Below are 22,535 nucleotides of genomic sequence, written 5' to 3'. Positions count from 1 at the left end.
ATCACGCATGGGTCATCACCTGTATTCTCTTTATCCTCCCTCGCCGTCTCTGTTTATCCCTTAGGTTTTCTGGCATATATCTATGCAGATGATAACCAAATATTCTACTCACTCCCAACTTATTTCAATTCTCCTAATGCTAGTCTTTCAGCCTGCCAAATAATCACGAATGGGAAAACATTATCTCCATCTCAATCCCTCTTTGAGACACCATAGTTCTTCCCTCTTCTCCTTCCATCTGTGAATTTCTAGAGTTAAGTGCACCTGTCAACGTCAAGTATACAACAAATAAAGACATTTTAGTAAGGCTTCCCCAAGTGCCTTCTGAAATATAAACATTGTACTAAAATGTCGACCTAGTTGTGGCGACAGGACTTTTACTGTGCCTTTGAGCCATGTAAAAATCCAGACTCCATTTACACCGAGTAAGGGGGGGTGAGGGCGTGTCCCCCGCTCCCCTTGTTTGGTGTAACGGGAGTCTGGTGGGTGTTGCAGGAGTGTCCCTTTCCATTAGAGTGATGGCATGGGACAACAACAAAAAAAACCACTGACAGCGGCAGCTCTGAGTCATACCTCGTAAGTGGGTGGGAAGTGACGTCGTAGGGATGGAGCGAAGTCAGCGGCACACACACTGTGCCGCTGAAAAGGTAAGTAGGTTGGGGGGGGCGGGTAGGGGAATGCAGGCAAGAAGTGATCCGTGTAATCACTCTCTCGCCATAATGGAAGCCGGCATTTTCAGAGTCAACATTTTCGGTAGTGCAGTGATCACATAGATCAGAAATATAATTGATTATCAAGCAAGCAGACGTGTTTTTGATATTTAGAGCCCTGCTTTAACCCCATGAATCAGACTTATTCTCTCATCTCGGGTTACGTTTGTGTAGTGCAATTTCTCCCACTTCCAGCCGCCATGGAAACTGCATTTTAGACATTCTTTTTTCAATGAGCATTCACCAGTATGGTGTTTGGATTATTTATATTAAACTGGATCATAACCATTAACAAACCCCTTCAAAGGAAGCTTGTGCTGGGCCTGATACCAAGAGTATGTGCATCCTGGGGACTTGAATAAAATAACTATTCAATATGTGTTGTCATCTCTCTGACCCCAGTTTCAGTTTAGGTTCGGACCAAAGATCCTCCCAGTTTTCATTTCATTTGAGGGGAAAGAAAACCCATAACGGGGATAGCCGGCAGACAGACACTGGGCAGTCAAAGCCCACATTGAGACATTTGGCAAATCGGCCAATTCCTATTTGACTGTCTTCAGAAACAAAGGTAGCAGTCACTGGTGAAAAACCAAGCACTCACCCTTGCCGCTTCCTGTGCGATCTGCAGCTGGGCCTGGAAGTTCCTGTGGCTGTCCACCAGGGTGACCTTCTCAAACACACACTCCTGGACCTGCGCAATCATGAGCTGCACCAGCATGTTCAGGGAAGCAGCACTCATATCCAAGCTGGGGGCATTGGAGAAATTCTCCTTTAGGTAGTTGAAGGCACCTTTTGGAAAGAAAGGAAGAAATAACTTCGATATCAATGATATTCCATTCAACTCAAGATACATGCTTTGGGGAACTTGTAAATTTACTGCAAAACAATTACATCATATGCAGGGTTGAAGCTTCTGTTGAATGAACATTTAGAAAACAGAGGTAGCTGGAAACAGGAAATTTTCACATGCCTCTATCAGACAAATTAGAACCCTCAGACTTCATGTTTAATCCTCCCAGTAAAAGAAGTCCCGATCTAGAACCAGATGAGCTCAAATCATAAAAACATCCAATGGCATTACTATTTTGCCTTAAATGCATGGGAGCCAACGACAAAAGGGTGAAATCTTCCATTTGTATTTCAGTTTAAAGAATATTCTAGTATTTGTCTGAATATTGCCCAGTTGGCTAAACAAATAATCAAATTGATGTTTCTCAAAAAACGAAGCCATTCCATAATAAAAACACAATGTAAAAGTTACAATTTCAATTTCATGTTTTGATTTTCAATTGCACAATATACAGAATTTAAGCTAGAAAATAACTAATTTTCAGCAAGAAATTTCAATGAATTCATTGATTATCTACGGACCTAGGTGTTTTTCGAATCAGCAGTGGAGGAACAACAGCTATAAACAATCCGTTTCTAAAAGGTCAATAAAAAGAGAATATTTCAGAAGTAAAATAACTAAATTCAGTAGAACACATCAGAACCTGAAGTACACCCTAAATTAAAACTGCAAATCCTGCTTTCTGCATTGGAGGTCTTGGAAATTAAGCTTTACGGCTAAGGCCAAGGGGCTCCATTTTGTAACTCTACTGAATAAAAGTAACAGAAACAAACACATCCTCTGTCCAAAAGGAACAACGCAATACTAGCTCAGTACTCCCCAGCAAGGTCTTGTCAAACTAGAAAGTGGTTTCCTACCTCCTCAATAGGACAAGCTTAGCTTCTATCCAAAGAAAACACATGTGCGGTAATTTGTCAAAATCTTTACAATTATATTAGCCATAATTGTGTTTTGAAAAAGATAGTGATATGTTGCACATCATTTTGCACGTAATGTATTGCACATAGAAAAGTGTACATTTTGTCTCCTTTAGTGATTTAAAAAGAAAGAATGCAAAAGAAAACAAATAAGAATCTAATACAAAATGATCGTAAGAGCACATACTAGGATTTTTTAGAATGATTAAAAAAAAATGGCAGGCTTTATCTGCATGTCCTGTGTGGAGAGGATAAGAAGCAACATCAGAAACCCTACAATCCCCCTGCACCTGCAATCATCATATCTGTTCGGTTACCTCTGTAAAGCGCTCGGTTACTTCTCGAAGCTAGGCCCACGCTCAATAAATACCATACTAATGATAATAATAATCTTACAGTTCTACTGACCATTGACTGAATTGGAACCAATCCCAGAATGGCCAAACTATTGAAGCCCACTCTTCAAACCAAGCTACCGGGTCTATTTACATGCCATTTACTTGGCGAGGCATCACAAATGAAGTTGGAAACACCCTCCTAACTTAGCCGTAGAAATTGTCACATAGTGTATGAGAAGGTGATGGAAAACCTCACCACTTGTAGACTGACACCCACTGTTGCGGAGGTCAATCTTAGATACTCTTAAGATGATTAATTTGGAATGTTTTGGAATTGTCATTCACGTGCTGTAAAGAGCTCTCATTTCGATGTTAAATCTTCTGGGTTTTTTAATCTGTTGAAAAGGTGCCCTGTCAAGGCACAGCGTTGGATATACTGTATGCCTGATTAATGACAGTCAAAGGAGATGCTAAGCTGTGTCTAAGAGATTTGTAACTGAAATAATTATTTTTGGCTGCAATTCTATGGCTGCTGCCAACTCGACATCTTAATCTGTACTAATCAGGCAGCAAGTATATCCAACACTGTGCCTTGACCAAACAAATGTGTACTCAGGAAACACGTGTCAGCAACTTTCATCAAAAAAGCATTCCTTCTAACCATAATAAATGGTTAGAATCTGACCTAACCTGAATCTAATCACCACTCCCAGGAAGTATAAAAGGTGGAGCAGGAGAGCACACTTTTAGCGAGATGATGCACCAGCAAATCCTGAACTTCTCAAATCTCTTCCAGGAACGACTGAGCCAATAGGGGGTATTCTCTTCACATGTTTTACCTTCAAAGAGATGCTGCAAGTTTTACGGTTGTTGAAGTTTGATGATCTTGTACACGAGAAACAAAGCTGAGATGAAGGTGACAAGACGAAACACATGCACAGGTGACAGGACCACGTACAGTATTCATTTAATGTATCCTCAGAAAAAAGATAATTTGTAGATGGAGTCAAATTCTGATGCAGTGACGTGCAGCTCAACTGTGCTCATTAGCTACAGTTGGAAAAGCAGGATTTTGCTGTTTTGTAAATGTGGGGTTTCACTTCAGGGGAGGTGGTAAGCATGAATCTGAGAGACTTCGTAAACAGGGCGAGAGGAGCGCTATTCACAAGTGGCACCCAGCAGGACGGGGTGAAGCTCATGAATAGTTTTGGAAGGTTTTTTGGACATCTGTTAAAGAATAGTGTAAACAGTTCAAAACCATTGTCTGTGGAAAACAATGGCAAGCTGATCTTAAGGTTCCATTTGATGTTACTGAATAAAATGTTACCGAATAAAAATGTTCCGAAAAAAAAAGAAATACTGAATAATTTTTTATTTGTTTATTTGGGGGGGTCCGCCCAACCCCTATTTGCGTACATTATTAACCCCATCCTGAATCCACCCCTTTTAATCCCTTACCCCCACTCCATATCTATTTTTCAGTATTTTTTCGATAAACTTTGATTCAGTATTTCATTTTCGGTAACATCACTGGATACCAATTTTAAATGCACTGATGAATGGCAAAGCCTAAATCGACCAGTATATCACCAATCGGTCCCATGGAGAGCCTTTGACAGGTTAAATATTTTTATTTGGAGAAAAGGGAAACCTGTCAGAGGCGCTTACCATTTAGTGACCTAAAAAACAAGACCGCATTCACCAAAGCAAGAACGTTCTACACTGCACCAACCAGTCAATATTATTTCCCCCTACCCGATTCCTTAAAACGGATGACTTACGATTGACGGGGATTCAATCGGCAAGGAAATCTGCCCACAATTATTTTGGTAAATAGGAATGACTTGTTCATACAGTCTGAATTTTCCTACTTGTCAATTTACGCAGTCTCTCTTCCTAGAACGCTTACCAAAAAACGGTTTGACGAGAATTTGTCTTAGGGTCTTTTGTCCACGCTCATAAACGAAACTCTTAGAAACCCAAAGCATAAAACAGCATCGTAACAACTGACTGCAGATTCATTATGAAATGCCTTCTTGCCTCGGCTAGAACATTATGTATAAGTTATTGCCAATAATGCAATACACTTAACAATGCAGTGACGGTCAAGAATCTGTCGAACTAATCTCACCTTGGTTGTTGAATTTTAAACCCAATGAAAGACCATCTTGCACCATACAAGGGTACCTGTACATTTGATGTAGCCCCCCCAGCACCATGAGGCAAGGCTTTCCCAATCTGTGCATCTACATTATGTCGCATCGTACCTACTTGTACCTGTACATTTGATGTAGCCCCCCCAGTACCATGAGGTGAGGCTTTCCCAATCTGTGCATCTACATTATGTCCCATCGTACCTACTTGTACCTGTACATTTGATGTAGCCCCCCCAGCACCATGAGGTGAGGCTTTCCCAATCTGTGCATCTACATTATGTTGCATCTTACCTACTTGTACCTGTACATTTGATGTAGCCCCCAGCACCATGAGGCGAGGCTTTCCTTACCTATTTGTACATGTACATTGGCTTCGCTAATCTGTATACACTCACCTATTCTGTCGGTAACCAATATGAGTACTCTTGCACTTCGCTAATGTACTATGCACTTCCTGTAACCAGCGCCTAGATGCCTCTGGGCATTGTGCACTGAAATAAATGCAAAAATAAATATAAAATAAATAAAAGGGCAGATACAGGTGTTAGTATGGAATGAAGAACCTGAAAAGGTAAAGCATCTTTAAAAGTTCACACCTTGAAACCTACCTGCAGCTTTTTGAAAAGCATCGATAGTGTTGTCCACCCCTTTCAGAGTGGAGCGATCTTGACGCGCAGCAATCTGCGTGTATAGAGCGCCGGTATTGAACAACACACTACCCTTCTCAAACGCCAGTGCACGCTGGCAGGCGGGCACTCCAGTGAGGGAGTCATACCTAGGAAATAATGCAGAAAGAAACCCAAGTCAGCACTTAAACAACAACTGAGTAATCAGAGTGCGGTCACCAGCACGTGGGCAACACCATGGCATATGCAATGCAGGGCTTACTCACACTACTCAAAAACATTTGCTAAAAGCCATCAAAGGTTCCCGATTTGTCAAGGATGAACCCATTCAACCGTATGGTGCACTTGTCTGCATAGGGCACATAATCAGCAAAGTGCCATATTGGAGCAATAATACACACCAGTGGAAGAAGACGCCCATGGTTTTATTCAGAGGAAAGAACCGGTAGTCAAGGAAATAGAGCTGGTTGTAGTATTCCATCAACAGCTCCAAGCCCGACTCGTTTCGACTGGGAGTCCGCATTGCCTGCGGGAAACAACAGCAAAGTACTTAATTTTAAGTCTGAAAAACTGTAAAGCCATTCAAATCGTTTTCTATATTAAGATGGAAACTAATTCTAATGTGGCAAATTCTTCATCCATGAGAAAAGTGTAATCTTGGTATCAAGATCTGCAGCAGGGACGTCATTTAGGGGTGGCAAGGGGTCGCAACTGCGACTCCCGAGGTCTCCCTTGCTAAGAAAATGTTTTAAAGTGTTATTTTTAAATGCAAGTTCCTGGGCCGTGGCCAGCGCCATTTGGCTCTTTACTCCTGGAGTGACTGGTTTTCTTGTTCGGGCCTCTTAAAATACAATTAACAGGGGTTCCACAACTAACACTTTCAGCAGTGACTCTAAATAAGAAAGAGTAGGAATACAAAATAATGTGTCTTTATGGAATTCTATACAGTAATTGCTAGACTCATTAAAGGTTTATTTCAGGCCCACTTCAGGGGGTGAGTCACTGAATTAGTCTGTTTTTAAACACCTCAACTCAGCCTTTCATCCTTCTGAGGTCGATAAATGAGTAGCAACACAGGGTGAGTGATATTGCATGTAAATTCGTTCTATATAAAGCGCTTAAACTGAAGTGCTGCATAACATATTATCATTTGGCCATGACGTCTGCTTGCATTCACAGTGATTTGGTAATATGGCCTATGCACACTGATCTTAATGATACATATGGTAATCCATTCTTGGATGACCTTTTTATGACATTATAGTGATATCGTAACAATATTTCGTAGTGTCCTTAGGAACAATGCTATGTGATGCCACTTCTTGTTTTGTCAAGGGGTGAAAGGTCGCATTCCACTGCTTCCTGCGGTATCACTTTGGGGCAGGGTAAAGTGACATCACTTCCTGTGATGTCATCGGAGATCAAGGGTCATGTGATGTCACTTCCACTAACCCTGGCAATTTGGTGAAATGACGTCTCTGATCTGCAGACTGAGTGGACCTTTTAAAGCCAGACTGAGTATTGAAGAACAGGTAATTAGTTTAGTTTAGTTTATTTATTTGTATCGCGCACCGAACCCTGAGGTAACTGGGCGCAAGAACCACTTACCACAACTTATCTTTCCACAACATATTGCAAAAAACCCTGCAAACCTCCTGGTACCAAATAGCTCTTCCGCTCCAGTAGAAGATCAAATGTTATGACCACAGTTCAAACCCTTGTGATTTCACACCTGAACAGCAACAATACCATCATCCCCGAGAATGCAAACTCGCACCTCACCCCCTTAAAGGCAGTGCATCATGCTTAATCACCTGAACCAAACAATGACCATATCTCTCCAATCCTAAAACAGTTATATTGGCTGCCATGTACACTGTTCAAGAGAGCCTACATCACATAGAAGGCTGTGAACACGCAGACAGCTGCCTGCCTCGCAGGAAGCTCTCCAAGTCTGGTGGGCTCATGCAGATCGAGGACTTGCGCCAGGTTCAAGCTTGAGATCAAGTTAGCCGCCCAAGGAAAAAACAAAAAAAAAGATATTCTCAAGCCATGACCCAGCCAAATGTACCAATATCCCGGATTCAATTACAACAATTCTAACATTCCTTCATTTCAGGAAAGGGCTACACTTTATTTAAGAGAATACTTAGGAGAAATCACAAATACCTAGCTGCTACCTGGGGACAACCATCCCCTGGCCTACTCTATAGGCTAGGGCCCACCGCCACATCATACCCTCAATGCGCACTCGCGTGTAACCCTTATCATTGTATAGCTCTCTGTGGCTCCCCATCTAGGTTTGAAGAAAATAAAACCACATACATATATGCAGCCTAGACAAGCACCCTTCCCCACTGACCAGAATGGACTGTGAAGAATCAGATGATTCCCACAGAAAGCCTGGCCTGGGACCCTTCCCATGTGGCCAGGAAAAAGCAGGCGCTTTCTGATACCGACCCAGGGGCTGGTGTTCTGCAGGAGGACCTCATAGGGTGGGGATCAAGTCAGGAGAGATCGGATGATACCCTTACCAACTTTCCCAAAGACCATACCCTATTAATGGCCTATTGTAAAATTGAAAGTGTAGAAGTAAAAACTAATTGTGGCATTGAGGACTTCAAGTCCCACAATGCCCAAAGAATTGGGATGAGGAACAGGGATTTGGAGGCACTAGACTACAATTTTCAGTCTAGTGATTGTAATGACCCACACCTGAGAGAGATTAGTGCATATAAAAGACCCCTTCAGGTGCAGGCCATAAGAAGTACCAGCAGGAAAAGCAGAAGGTTGAGTAATGGTTGACACTCTATGTTGCAGTGGCAGCAGAAAGTGCAGGACGGTTGAGACGCTGGGGCCACTGCTGTGTGTGAAGCAGATGCCAGCTTTGAGATGGTCTCTGCCCTTCGAGACCTTGTATGCAGAGGTTGCGCAGCAGGAAGCGTTGTTTCAGAGAGCTTTCCCACTGAGGATTTTGTATGCAGAACTTTCCCCCAAGAAACGTGTGCTCCGGTGGCAAGCGAGGAACACTCCTTTCCCGCAGGAACCAGAAAGCAGTAACGTTTTGGTTCATAGGAAGAAGTTGTGTTGATCTACGTGTTACAAATCAAGTGGAGAAACCAAGATTTGTATTATCTTTTTGGAACTGTTGGAAAGTCCAACAGTTGGAGACTTGTTGGAGCAAGAATGAAATTATTACCAGAACTTTGTTATAAACTGGAACTTTCCTAATTTTAACTGTTGCTACGAATTGCCATGTATTTCATTCATATGTTTATTGTATGTATAAGTGTGAAGGACAGATTCCTTTTGTTAGAGTGTTTCTTGTAGTTTATTTTGATAGGCAGATAAATTCTCTTTAGGTAGAGATAGTGTGGGAAAGCAAGGTGTTTCACGTGCTGATCCCTGGGGATTTGTCCTCCAGGTGGCCAGGACACAGCCATTGCTGTTGGATCTAGTTCCTGGGGGTGGACCAGTGTGGGAGGATCACCTGGGTGAGGGATCCTCGGGGAGTAGGATAGGGACGCTCCTTGGCGAGACGCAGTATACCCTTTCCTTTATGACCTCTTCCCCATCCTACTATACAGGATTTACTGACTTCCCAACCCCCACCCTCCTTTTTACCTCAAACACTCAGACAAAGAGAGGGATTAGGAATAAGATTACTGATGAAAAAAATGCTCAGAGACAAAAGAACGACTGTTTCCTATTGACATAGCAGACTTTCCAATTAACAAGGCCAGGCAAAGTCAGGCCTCCCTTTACAACTATGCACACCTGAATCTAATCACCACTCCCAGGAAGTATAAAAGGTGGAGCAGGCGAGCACACTTTTAGCGAGTAGGGGATGCTGGAAGGTGTCGGGAAGCAGGAGGAAGACCTAGCGAGCAGCAGAGACACTGGGAGACCTGGAGGAGAACCACCCAAACACTGGCCCTGTTACTTGAGAGGAGACTGCAGTGTGGAGATGAAACTGTACCTCCAACAGGCAAGATCAGGGGCAGCTGGGGTTGCCTGGCGGCACCCACAGAACTCCTCCCCTGGACCAGACAGGAAAACCCAGGTCTCTGAGGGGCAGGAGTTGAGACCCTGACCTCATTTGAACATCCCCCTTTGGCTCCTGTAGCTCCCAAAATCATGGAGGGCCGTTTTGGGGAGCTGTGAAGTGGGAGCGAAATTGTCAGAGTGCATTCTGGAACTGACCATATATTGTAAAAACTTTGACTTTTGAGAGGAGGCTCGAGCCCGGCAAAGGGAAGTCTTCTGTGTTGAATTGTAAATCTAGAGGAGAGATGTCCGAACCCGGCAGAGGGAGACCCTAAGAGCAATGCAAAACGCCTGAGGAAGCAGCAATTCAAGAATGGCAGTTTAAACCGAGGAGAAAGGCAGCGGGATCGGTGATGACGACAAGGAGGGAAGTGACCATGCCCTTTTCCACACAGAACTGCAACTTTCAAGACGTCTCAAGGAACATAAGACCGGGAATTGCAGCTGACGAACGGTGTAGCATGTCTCAAAGGTAAACGGGGCTCTCCTGCATTGATAGCCAAGGCGGGGAGAAGTGATTGCCACCGTGGTGCTGTCCTTGACTCTGACAGCAAAATAACGCCAACGAGTTCAGCACAGCCGGTGAGTTGTGTAATGCTCAAGGTTGCAGGGGGCAACATTGTATGAAGAAAGAGAACTTGTATACAATTGAACTTTGTGATAACCAAGATAGGTACCAGATACAGAGTGGTCCGGTGCCACGTGGGTGCACACTTGAAGGTCTCTGTTTGGTGCCCCCCTGAACGGGGAAGAATTACTAAACTGTGAAATCGAAGTGGTCCTGCAGCAGGTTACGTTAAATCAGTTCCATTTCTTTACAACAACACCCTAAATAACAACATACTTTTAAAACGAGACCTGAATAACAACCACCTTTTTAATCCCTTACCCCACCCCCCACATATACGTTTACTTAAAAATTCTACTTTTTGTCATTATTTAGGTGTCGTTAAAAAGTGTGTCATTATCTTTTTCCTTTATTACCACTGCATACTCTTAAATCCTGTGCACATTCGAAAGTCTTTGATTGTTTGTAAACTGAATTTGGTCTGAGCCCAGCCGAGGGGGACTAATTGTAGAAAAGGGGTCTGAGCCCAGAAGAGGGTGAACCTGGGTGAAAAGTAACACACCCGAGAAGATTGTTCTGGCAAATGTGAACCAGACTGATGAATGCCTAAAAATGGAAGTTGGCCTGAGCCTGACTGAGGGGGGATAAAGGTGAAAGAAAAATCAGAGCCCAGCTGAGAGGGATTAAGGGTGAAGAGTAAATCAGCCGACATGAATATTGAGAGACAAACTTTCTTTGTTGTTTATGGTACATCAGGTCCTCTGAGGCAAAAGACTTTGCAGAAAAGAGACTTGGGCACAAAAGGCCATGATATTGGTGAAAGGAACTGTGCCCTCGTACCAGAGAAGCCCATGAGTGTTCCGTGCTGGAGTGACCCGCCTTGTCCCATGCTAAAAGCATGGGGAAGGGAGGCCAACGGCCTAAAAATCCTGACTCATTCATTTTGTGAACACTTCTTTCTTTTCTTGACAACTATTCCAAACCCTTTTTGTATTATTTGTACGGTTTGGTAATGGATTTCTTAAGATAGGCCATTTTATTTGACTGGACTCCACTAGGACTGTATTATTATTATTTGATGGTCGTAGCTTGCTCCCATCTTAGATTTAGGTTTAGAAAGGCGTTTTTCATACCCCTGATAAGGTTCAATAAACACCCTTGAACTGTGATCACTTGTATCTGTTTTAGGTTGATGCCATGACTTCCTTACAATAGTGAGGCAATTATCAAACCCTTTTCATTTAATAAAATGTCATATTATAAAAAACCTCTACAGAGCTGTCCGCCTAAGATGTCAGATTCCTCACAGGACTCACCTGCTTATGTCAGCTTCCCTGACCCTGGAACACAGAGGCGCAAGTAAAGTCAGTCATTTTTCACTGAACATTCATCTTACTCTCCTGGTCTGGGATACCCATGCCACTGCTGTGGTACGCCCTTCACGATATTCTTGTGCTAGGAGTCTCCAGCTTTATCACTGCCAACATGATAAGTCTCATATAGACATTGGGCCTCATTATGAGTCTGGCGGTAGCCGTGCCGGAAAAACCGGCAGGCTGCCGCCAGACCCTAAATACCATTCCGTCTCCCTGATTGCCGGAATCACCGGGGCATTAGAACCCCAGTGACCCAGTAGGACTCCATGGGGATGGGGACAATGGAAACACTGGTTCCGTCTATGACGGAGCTAGTGTTTCCATTTCCGCCTGCATGCGGGTGGCGTTACTCCCGCCAGGTCATACCTGGCGGGAGTGACACCTCCCACCTGCAGAACGCGGAATCAGCCGGTCCGGAAAGAACAGTGGCGACAGATTTACTGCCACCGTTGGTTCCGGACCAACAGGGTCATAATAAGGCCCATTGTCTCCATAAACATACGTACTTGGGCAACTAGTTCAAAGTGGCACTTTGGCACTTCTCCCGACCCACACGGGCCACTGCCTTTGTTAACAATGAAGGCCGCTTTACCCATCCCGATTTCAGGCTGAGGTATTTCAGAAGGTATATGCCACCCAACATAATTACAGAGCACGGAGAGGAAGGAGTGAAAACAGAGAGAGGGAGAGGTGAAGAGAGGTTCATAATTGTGCCTGCAAATGTGTGCAGTGTGCCCTTGGGCTGTGTGTCCTGTCGCAGAAGGAGCCTGTGCAAAGAGGAGGAGGGCACAATCAATGCTCCTCAAACCAAGCATAGGCGCGCGGTGGTGTGCGAGAGAGAGAGAGAGAGAGAGAGAGAAAGAAAGAAAGAAAGAGAGATAGAGAGAGTTTAAATGAGGGTGTGTGCATGTACAAGTCTGTGTGTTTGGGTGGGAGGAATTTGAATGAATGAGTATCCGTGCTGGCGGTTTCCATGCTGTGCGGCAGGACCTTCGCCGAACCATGTGGTCTGCACATATGAAACCAGGCAGCACATTTTTTATGGTGGCAATATATTGGTGTATTTTAGGTACAGCCATCATAACATTTTTAAGGTGGCTATACTGACGTATAGCGGGCACAGGCAGCATGGGTATTTTCTTACAGCAGCTATACTGGGCAAAATTGTGGGTACAATATACTTGATGAAGTCCTTTACAGTAGCAGTGCTAGAATATTATGTGGAGCAGGCTTTGTGAACATGTGCTTTACAAGTGCTTGAAAATATTTTGGGTGGGCATAACTGGCACACTGGGATACTTTGTGGGCACAGCATCACAAATTGAGTTTGCTACATGCTAGCAACCCAGACATATTGTGGGCACGGCATCATGAATGTATTTTGGAGTGGCAACGCTGCCATATTGTGTGTGCTTTACAGTTCTGGCATATATTGTGGGCACAAGGCTCGAAAGTGGCAAATTAAAATGCTCCTGTGGGCTGTTGGTGACCTGGAACCAATTAGTTTTGTTTCTGTTCTAATTTACTGAATCAAAAGTAAATCATATGGCTCTTTACCAAATTTTCACAGAATCTGTACAATGTCGAACAACCAAAACGTACAGACCTGCCGCAGGTTCATGAAGTCCTTGATTTCCTTTTCGTAGAAACAACCGTCTTCACCAAAGTGATCACTGATTAAAGCCTGAGCACACAGGAAAAACACAGGAAAAACTATTGTATCAATGTAATGCAATGCAATGTATGCGGACACAAACATAGATGTGGAGATAGCGAGTGGGGCCATACATAGGCAATAAATGGCAGTATGTGGGGGTAGTGCAGAGGAACCACCGATGTATGCCTCCTGCTATTCCTTAGGTGAGCTCCGTCATCTCTCATGCAACCGGTCCAACCTCTGTTAATGAATGTGATCATAATATGGCTCTTTCTAGAATTTGTTTGGTGCGATGTGCTCTAAATCCTATACGCAGACACAAACAGTGGTGATGGCCATAATAAAAAGTGTGGCTGCATTGTTTGATGCACTCCAACACAAGTTGTGTGGTCTCTTGGCGCATTTCCTTGTACATAATCAGCATTTGATATTATATAGAGGGAGTTATTTTAACACATATATGATGGTGCATTCTTACAAAATTAGGCATAACAATACATGATTTCAATAAATGAGAAAGAAACAAGTTCAAAGACCGCCATTTGTATTTTATTAAATTTATAAAGCACCTCTCGCCGAAGGCACTCAACAATAAAAGAATCAAAAATAAATAGTACCGTCAAATTGGTGCAAATTAGTAGAAGTTACATCAGCAGAGAAAAACAGTGGATTTTAAGAGGATTACGAGGAAAGAAGATGGAGTTTGAGATTAGTCTGGAAAATACGAGAAGAGGAGGAACAAAGTGAAAGAGGAAGAGCATTACAGTGTTTGCGGGCCAAAAGAGAAAAAGAACGGAAACGAGACGAGGCATCAGGGGGCTCAGGAACAGTCAAGAAAAAGATTCGGAGATCGTGGGGGGGACATAGAACGAGAGTAGAAAGGAAATGTAGGGAAAGACCAGGCCCTGGGTTCAACTGAAGACAATTGAAAGAAAGTGATACAAGAGACAGGATTCAAAAGGAAGTAGTGAGATTGAAAGTAGGGAAGATGCCTGAGGGGGAAAAAAAAAAGAAGGCAAACAGAGGAGTTATAAATAGAACAAAGAGGTTTGAGATGACAGGCTGGGAGACCGTGCAATAAAGACGAACAGTAGTTGATACAGGAAAAAACAAGGGGAAAGAGAAGAGGTTAAGTGGTGTGAACAGCACAACAAATGTTAAATAAAGTAGAACCGCATGAACGGCCAATAGAGGAAATGAGGAGAGAAAAAGAGAGGGAAGGACCAAAGATAATGCCCAAATTGCACGCTGAAAGTGAAAAGTAAAGAGTGGACGGAGTAAAGGAAAGAGGGGGGTGGAGTGGGAGAAATAGTAGAAGAAGGGGAAAACAGAATCTCAGTTTTTGAGGGATTGAGATGAAGAAAATGAGAAGACATCCAATACGGGACAGCTAAAAGACAATTTGAAACAGTAGAATGCAAGACAGAATCAAAGGAAGAGAAAGGGGGAAAGATCTCGGTGTCATCAGCGTAAAGGTGAAAGAAGAGATGGAAAGAAGAGATAAGAGCAGAGATCGGTGCAGTATAGAGGGAAAAAAGCAGCGCGCCAAGCACTGAGCTTTAAGGAACACCACAAAGAACAGGGAGCGAGGAAAGTGTGCCCAGACCAAGTGACAGAGTAAGTCCATTGCGAAAGATAGGAGCAGAACCATTTGAGAGCAGACCCCGAAACCACCCAAAATGGAAAGGGAAGAAATAAGAAAGGAGTGGTCCACAATATCAAAAGCAGCAGATAGTTCAAGAAGAATAAGAACAGAAGAAAACAGAGTGACAAGAATCAGAAACATGAAGAAGTGCAGTTTCAGTGGAGTGAGATGGGTGGAAGCCAGATTGCAAAGGGAGGGGGAGGAGAGAATGAAGAGTCAGGCAACAAGTTACCAGAGTATAGGCGGCCCGTTCAAGAATTTTAGAGAGAAAATGTAGAAGCGAAATAGGACGGAAGTTAGCTAGGGAAGACGAATCAAGAGACGCTTTCTTTTTAGGATAAGGAGGATACTCGCACGCTTAAAAGACGCAGCAAAGCAAGATTGTAAAAGAGAGGAATTAATAAGAGAAGAAAGATAGGGTAGAAGATGGGGATATACTTGGGGGATCATAGAAGGAAGAGGGTCAGAAGGAAAATCCATAGGATGAGCACGAGTTAAGAGACCAGAAAGTATTGAGGTCTGTAAGGGGAGAAAACTATGAAAAAGAGTAAAGTAATGGAGAAAGAGAAGGAGAAGACGAAAGAGAAGGGGAGGGAGTGAAAGCAAGATGAAGGTTTTGTTATCAAGACATCTACCCTACTTGTTCAAAGATGACATGCCACTGTATGGACAAGATGGCTGAAAAGCGTATTCTTCCTGTTCCCAAATAGCATCTTTTTTTAGAGGTTTTAAAATGAAGCAAAAATGCAGAGACTGAATTACTGCAAATCTCTGTATATAAAATGGAAACTCTGCGTGTTTGTTTGTTCCTCATACAATTCTACACCGTTCCACCAATCTGCACCAATTCTTTGCATAGTTACCTGTTGTGACTCTCCAGACGTCACTGGCTACATTACATGTGGACATCCCACCCAGTCCCTGGATTTCAGCCCCTGCACACATGCAACGGTCGCCTGGAACAAACCGTGAAAGCCTCGGAAACCACTTTCAATGCCCAAGAATACACAGTTTCCAAAAAATCTGCGCTGCACCGTACCACGCCAGGGTGAGGCGACAGATGGGGAGATCGCACCGAAGGTCTCAGCATGCTGCAGCATGCCGACTCTCACCTCCCCTACATGTCTGCTCCGGACGCGCCCATTCACAGTGTAGTTAACTTCACAGTGCAAAGCACATCATACGATAAGCGGCTCAGAACAGGGACCTAAAGGACCATTGATCTTAATAATAGACTGTAAGTCACAACAAGGACCTACAGGATCAGTTACTTTTTTCTATTGTTACTATATTTCACCCTATTTCTATTGACAAGAAAACAATTAAATATGCTGTAATTTGTTTCAGATTTTTTCTACCACATTCTACCAACCTGTAAGTGGTATACAAAATATAAAAATCAAACCCTAAAAATTATACAAACTACTTATTACTGGAATTTTAGGTGAGTAAAGTCTTCAAATGTACGGAAGCCTTCTCAGACGGTATTTGCTTTAACATTGTCCGTAAAATACATTACATTTAAATCAAATATCATATTTGAAAATAGCAAATTACAAGAGAGAATTGTTTGGCTAAGCATACATTAACATATCCAAAGGTCAGACTATAATCCAGGCTGTGTTAGACCCTCTTGATTTGCCTCACCAAACGAGAGTAGGGCATATGGTGTTGATATCATACCCAGGGACAATTCAATTAAAACAATGTAATTGGGATGTCTAGTCTACAGGAAGCCTACTGGACCCGAAGGGGAGGTTGGTTAGGTTAGTGGGGATAGTAGGGAAAATGCAAGATTGTTTTGCTGCTGTGTTGATGTGTGAATTTTGGATGTACTTAGGTACGGACTGCGGATCCGTTTCTTCGTAGTCTGTGTCAAAGGCAACCGAGCAATGATCATGGAACAATACTAGTACATAACACAAAAGCTACTCCCGGGGAGTGCCATTCAGCATATCCTCCTTGACCCCGCGAGGAAGCAGCTGAGGGGGAAGGTGCCTCGCTGCATGGCAATGGAACGCTGGCAGCCTGAGGAGGGTACCTGCCCACCTTGAGGCCAAATGCAGCACGTGGGTAAAAGTCAGGGCGCACCTCTGTGCCAGGGGATGTTCTGCACAGGCATGAAAGGGAGGGAACTGGGCAGAAAGGTGGCAGCACTACAGGTACGCTGCGCACCATTGCGCGGGATGACAGGCCCTAGTGGCTTGGGGAAAGGTCTTTGCATGAGGGACGTCATCTAGTGCGAGCAGGCCGCTGTGGGACTGCAGATAGGAGCAGCGCTCTGATGCATCATTCTAAAGACTTGTGGATCTCCTGCTTGTCCCCGCTCCAGTGTGCGCACCAGCGCCTCTCAAAAGTACTGCATAGACTGAGGAAAAGTGACCACTGTGAGGCAGGCATGGTATCAAGAGAGAGACAGGCTCAAAAATAACAGTTTGAACATCTTTATTATAAACCTTTGTAGGATTGGAGTAATGCCTAACTGGCCTTGTCTCTAATGGGGTTGTTCCCTCGACTGATGCTTCTAATGGCCGTCAATGTCCGTAAGTCCAAAACCAAATTCCATCTGTGTCAAAACCTATGCTTACCCTCACTCCTAAAACAAATGTGATGTTGGATCTTCTTTAAAAAAAATGGTGACATAAAAAATAATTTAAACCAAGGTTGGTTTCAGGTAGCCGTACCATCAGGTTTAGTTCTGCCAGTTTAAGAATAGTTCAACGCAAAAAGGGCTGCCCTCGGAAAATTTCAGGTAGGGCTCCTGCAGAAAGACAATAACATTTGCAATGTCTCTGGGTCTCTTGGGGTTCCCTTACTCAAGCTCTGACCCTTCTGGTTCCAAAAGAAAAGACAGTTCCTTTTAGGCCAATCGGGGTTCCCTTCCCCAAACCTTGGCCTTTCTCCTTATAACAATGCCCTTGACAATTCTCTATGGGCCTCTCAGTGTTCGCCTTGTCAGGATGTACCTCTCAAAGCAGTTTTTTCACAGGGCAGTAGCAGAGACTTTTGAGAACGCAGGGCTTTTGCTCCTTCCATGCGCGACCACTCTGATTTCTGCCCCTCTCCTTACACTGTATTTTTCCTCTGGCACCTCTTCCTTCCTGTGCCAATTCCACATTTTCCACTTTGCCGTGCCTCTTGCACTCTCCTTTTGCTTTGCCGTACCTCTTGCACACTTCTTTCACTTGACGGTGCCTCTTGCACCCTTCTTTCACTTTATGGTGGCTCTTGCACCCTTCTTTCACTTTGTCGTGCCACTTGCACCTTTTCTTTTTCTCTTTCGAGTCACTCGTACCCTCTATTTGCTTCCCGGTCTTCAAAACCATTACCTTTTGCCTTTTTCTGCTTTCGTGCTGCTCGCGCACCTTTTTATTTCCTCTATCTTTCGCATTTCGCCATTTGCCACTCTGTCACTATTATCGCTCCCGCCACCTGCACACTACCGAGTTTCTTTCTCTCTCTCAAAACTTACCCTGTAACGCGGCGCTGGCGGGCAATCTCGTTGGGATTTTTAGACCGAGGTCAGGGTCTCACCACCTGCCCCTCGGACACCACTGAGACCGGTACACATCCCAGGGATACGAGCACTGGCCTGGATACGGCCAACAGGTTGCAGTTCTCCCAAATCCGGCACTTTGGAGACACCGCTCCCTCACCACGCTGCAACTCCTCCGACACACCAGGACAGCATCCTGGCATGCTGTTCTTCGTCGGATCGTCCAGGCTCCTCCTGCTGCAGCCTCCTGCTCCCTGGTTTCCACCATCCATCCAGCAACCTCAGCTCGCTCTTTTATCCTGGCAGAACCATACCTTTGACTCCATAACTGGGCGTCTTAGTGGAATCAGGTATGTACAATTACTGTTAGGTGCCTGACCATGCTTGACTCTATTAGTGGGACAGCCTAGTGGTGGAGTGTAGTAGGCCTCTCCCTGAACCACAGTGGTGTTCCTATGGGTAATCTTTATGACTCTCAGTTGCCTCTTCCTCGTCTCAGTACATGGTGCAAATGGAGAGGGGGAGATGGGATAAGATTAAAAATACCCCATAAAGGCTGAGAGAGTGTGTTCTAATGTTCAATTGGGAAAGGGGGAATACCATGTCTCGCCTTTAGCCATTCTCCTCCCAATTTCCAGCAACCATCGCTCAGGTGATCCTCCCTCGCATGTCCACCCCCAGGGTCGGAATCCAAAAGCAAAGGCCCTTCCCTGGACACATGAATGGGATCCCGGGGGAGTTGGTAGGAGAATACCTTAAGGTTGCTCACACCATGTTGGTGCCAGAAGCGAAGATATTGAGGGTTGTGGGCTGGAGAGGCTGAATGCAGTAGGCAATTGTTGAATCAGGTAGTTATGGCATACTTTGTTGATGCTCCTTTACACTATAATGTTATTAGGATATGAATGGCACAGTATTTGGGCTTGATTGGGGGTTTGTTGCACTGTTCACCAAACCTTACAGCACGAAAGTGGAGTTCTGGGCTAAGCCTGTCAGTCTTAATATTGGATATGCTGGTAATGTTCTAGGCTATGGGGTAGGGGGTGTAATACCAACAGGCCTACCAATAGAAAAGATCTTAGGGACGATTTCTAAACAAGGACTCAGGATGGTAAACAATCTCCTGTTATCATCATGCAAATGTACAGTGGGTCGTTTAACACTTTTCCTTCCACAACTGCTGTAGAATGGGAGGTTGGTGAAGAGAGTTCTGCTCCCTGGTCTGGTAGCAATGGGTCTGCCAGCAGGCCATGGATAAATTAACCTGGGCTGCACAAGTATAGAGCATAGTACGGGCATGTTTTGTTCAAGTACAGTCTCAACCTAGCACGTCAAGTCATGAGGGTACCTCTAGACTGGACTCCAGATGCTTATGATCAAAACTAGTAAAATCCTATCGGAGCACCTGTTCACTCATATGCCAGTAGCAGAGCTAGGAAGGGGAGAAGACAACCTCAAGTAACCGCTCCACCATCCCCCCTTTCGCGGGGCTTCTTTAAGCTCGCAGGGCCTCTTAAAGCTCCTGGTTCCCCCCCATCGCCCACTAAGTGCCCACAAGTGCTTTCTTCAAATTGACTGCTGCCCTACGAAATGCCCCCACAGGCACTAAAACCTCAACCACTTCATGCTTTTTTCCGCATATAAAGATGGAATGTGGTATAAAAGTATTTTTGAGAATGTTAACACCATGTGCCACTTTATACTGCACCATGGCAGTATTTCCCAGTAATCATCGCCACATTCTAATTCTACTCCCGGGTACTGCAGGGGCTGAGCCCAAGAGCCTGAAAGCATTTTTTATCTATAAAGCCCCTTGGGAACAGGACTATCTTAGGCACCTTGAAAATCTGAAAAGATCCTGCCTGCTTAAGGGCAGTCAGTGGATAATTGAAAAGATGATGTCAAGCAGCTATGGATTTTCCTCCCATAGTGCTAACATTTCAATCATGGGATAACCAGCTCACCTGCTGAGCTGGGCTATAGAGCTGTGGGAGGAACAATACTTAGCCGATTTATTTTTAAGCAAAGAGGGGACCACCTTCTGAAACATTCTGTCTAGTAAAAAATTCTTCACGTCAATGTGGCTTTGCTAAAGTAACCAGGGTAGAGTGTTCGAAGTCATAATATGAATGCATATCAAAACAACTATGAATATATTTATTTAGCTTTTTTCATCACAAACATAAAATAATATTGCTTCTCGGCACGTGCGGAGATAAAAGGGAGAAGGGTAGATACGACCAAGGGCCGGTCATGTAAAATGTGTGGGGGCAGGGGATTGGCCTTATATGACTTACTCGGAAGTCAACTGAAAGGTCTCCGGGAAAGAAAGAACGTAAAGGAGGAGATCAAGTAGTAGGGCTAAAATTCTCAGCACAGGCCCATCTTCCAGATCTCTCTGAACAGTTCTAGCATATTGCTTGGTTTCCTCGAAGATTCAAAGAATCTGACCATTATGAAGCTTTCACAGTCGGTACAGGAAATCTCATTGGAAAAAGGCAATCTTTAGAACTTTGCTGAATTTCAGATCACTGTCCAGTCTAATAATTAAGCTATCCAGTGAGGTTATAAAAAGGATTTTACATAACACTTTTTTACCAAAATTTGTTTTCAGTATCATTTATAAATAGGTTCGGGGTAGGGGGGTGGGGTAAAGGGCTAAAACTTGTAGAGACGTGGTTGGGGTGGGGTTAGAAGCAGAAAAAAACAGGGGCCATGTGGGGATGGGAATAAAATCGGGAAAGTCAGCTTGGTAAAAAGGTGTTTGGTAAAAAAACTATTCGGTAACATCACATAGAACCATGTTTAAGGGTTCAACTGTTTGAGACCAATCTGTCAAAACAATCTTCTAGTGCATTTTCACCTGAAGGGATCTTAAGCAAAAGATGTAAGTTACTTAGCTGTAACTATTGTTCTCCAGCATGGGTCTGGCATGGATTCACATGCTCATGAATATTCCCAGTCAGGCTGGGAATCCTTGGTAAAAGAAAAAAGTGTTTCACGTTCACTTTAAAACTGTATTTCTCCTCTAAACCAATCACTGTCATACTGCCCCATCCAATGACAGTCCTCTCCCCAGGCCCCGCCTCTGGCAGCCATCTTCAGATTTGGTAAGCACGTAAAGTGGCAGTATGGCCAAGAAGAGCCACAGAGAGGCCAGAGGGAGGGTTCACATGTGAATCCATGCCAAACCCATGTTGGAGAACAATAGTTACTTAAGTAAGTAACTTAAACCTTCTCCAACATGGGGTCTGGCATGGATTCACATGCTCATGAATAAAGAATGCACAGCAGTACACATGACAAAACCACGGGAGGTGGCAATGCTCAGCATAAGCAATTAACACTTACCCCTGGAACAGACTCACTTCAAGCTAACAGGTTGCGTAGCACTGTTTTGCTGACTCTGGACTCCTCCTTGGAACCCCTGTCGATGCAGTAGAGTCTCATGAAGGTATGCATGGACCTCCAAGTTGCAGCCCTGCAGCTGTCGAGCAGGGGCATACCAGATAGAAACGCAGTCATCGCAGTGCTCACTCTGGTGGAGTGGGCTCTCAGACGGCCCGGCATAGGCCGGTTAGAAAGCCGATGACAGTGCATGATGTAACCGGAGAGCCATCTTGAGATGGAAGCCTTAGACAAAGCCTTCCCATGATTCACAGGTCCAAAGTTCACAAACAATAGCGAAGTCTTCGAAAACTCTGTGTGTGGCACATAGAACTTCAAGACATGAACAACATCCAGCGAATCCAAGGCCCTCTCTGCCGGCGACAAAGGGTAACGGCAACACCAAAGGCTCGTTGAGGTGGAATTCTGATGGGACCTTCGGCATGAAAGTGTGGTGCATATGCAGCACCACCCTTGATTCGTGGAAAGTCAGATATGGCTGCTTGCAGCACAGGGCCTGGATCTCATCCACTCGTCTGGCTGAGGTGATGCCCACAAGGAACGCTGTCTTCCTCGAGGGAAACTTAAGTGGGGCTTGATGCATACTTTCGAAAGGTGCCCCTTGAGACGTGTCAGACAACGTTGAGCTCCCAGGCCGGGGCAGGCACCTTCACCGGCAGGAAAGTTCCAAAAAGCCCCTTGAGAAACTCCTTGACGAGTCTGTGGGACCACAAGGAGGATCTTCCCAGGGATCTGGTGTAG

At 44.3% G+C, this 22,535-nt stretch overlaps 1 protein-coding gene across 2 annotated transcripts in view; it reads right to left on the bottom strand.

Annotated features, from left to right (window-relative positions):
- Positions 1-22,535, bottom strand: part of RHPN1 (rhophilin Rho GTPase binding protein 1) — a 366,143-nt gene that overhangs the window by 67,848 nt on the left and 275,760 nt on the right. For both annotated transcript variants that reach the window (XM_069621751.1, XM_069621752.1), the window contains 4 exons: positions 13,195-13,272; positions 5,999-6,123; positions 5,580-5,746; positions 1,312-1,499 (listed from right to left, as the gene is read on the bottom strand). In XM_069621751.1, coding sequence (XP_069477852.1) covers positions 1,312-1,499; positions 5,580-5,746; positions 5,999-6,123; positions 13,195-13,272 — 558 coding nt within the window. The remainder of the gene's footprint in view (positions 1-1,311; positions 1,500-5,579; positions 5,747-5,998; positions 6,124-13,194; positions 13,273-22,535) is intronic.

This window comes from Ambystoma mexicanum, chromosome 5q (genome assembly GCF_040938575.1).
Source record: "Ambystoma mexicanum isolate Mex_15411 chromosome 5q, UKY_AmexF1_1, whole genome shotgun sequence".
NCBI lineage: Eukaryota > Metazoa > Chordata > Amphibia > Caudata > Ambystomatidae > Ambystoma > Ambystoma mexicanum.
The sequence above is the reverse complement of the archived record's forward strand: the minus strand, read 5'-3'. Positions and strand labels throughout refer to the sequence as shown.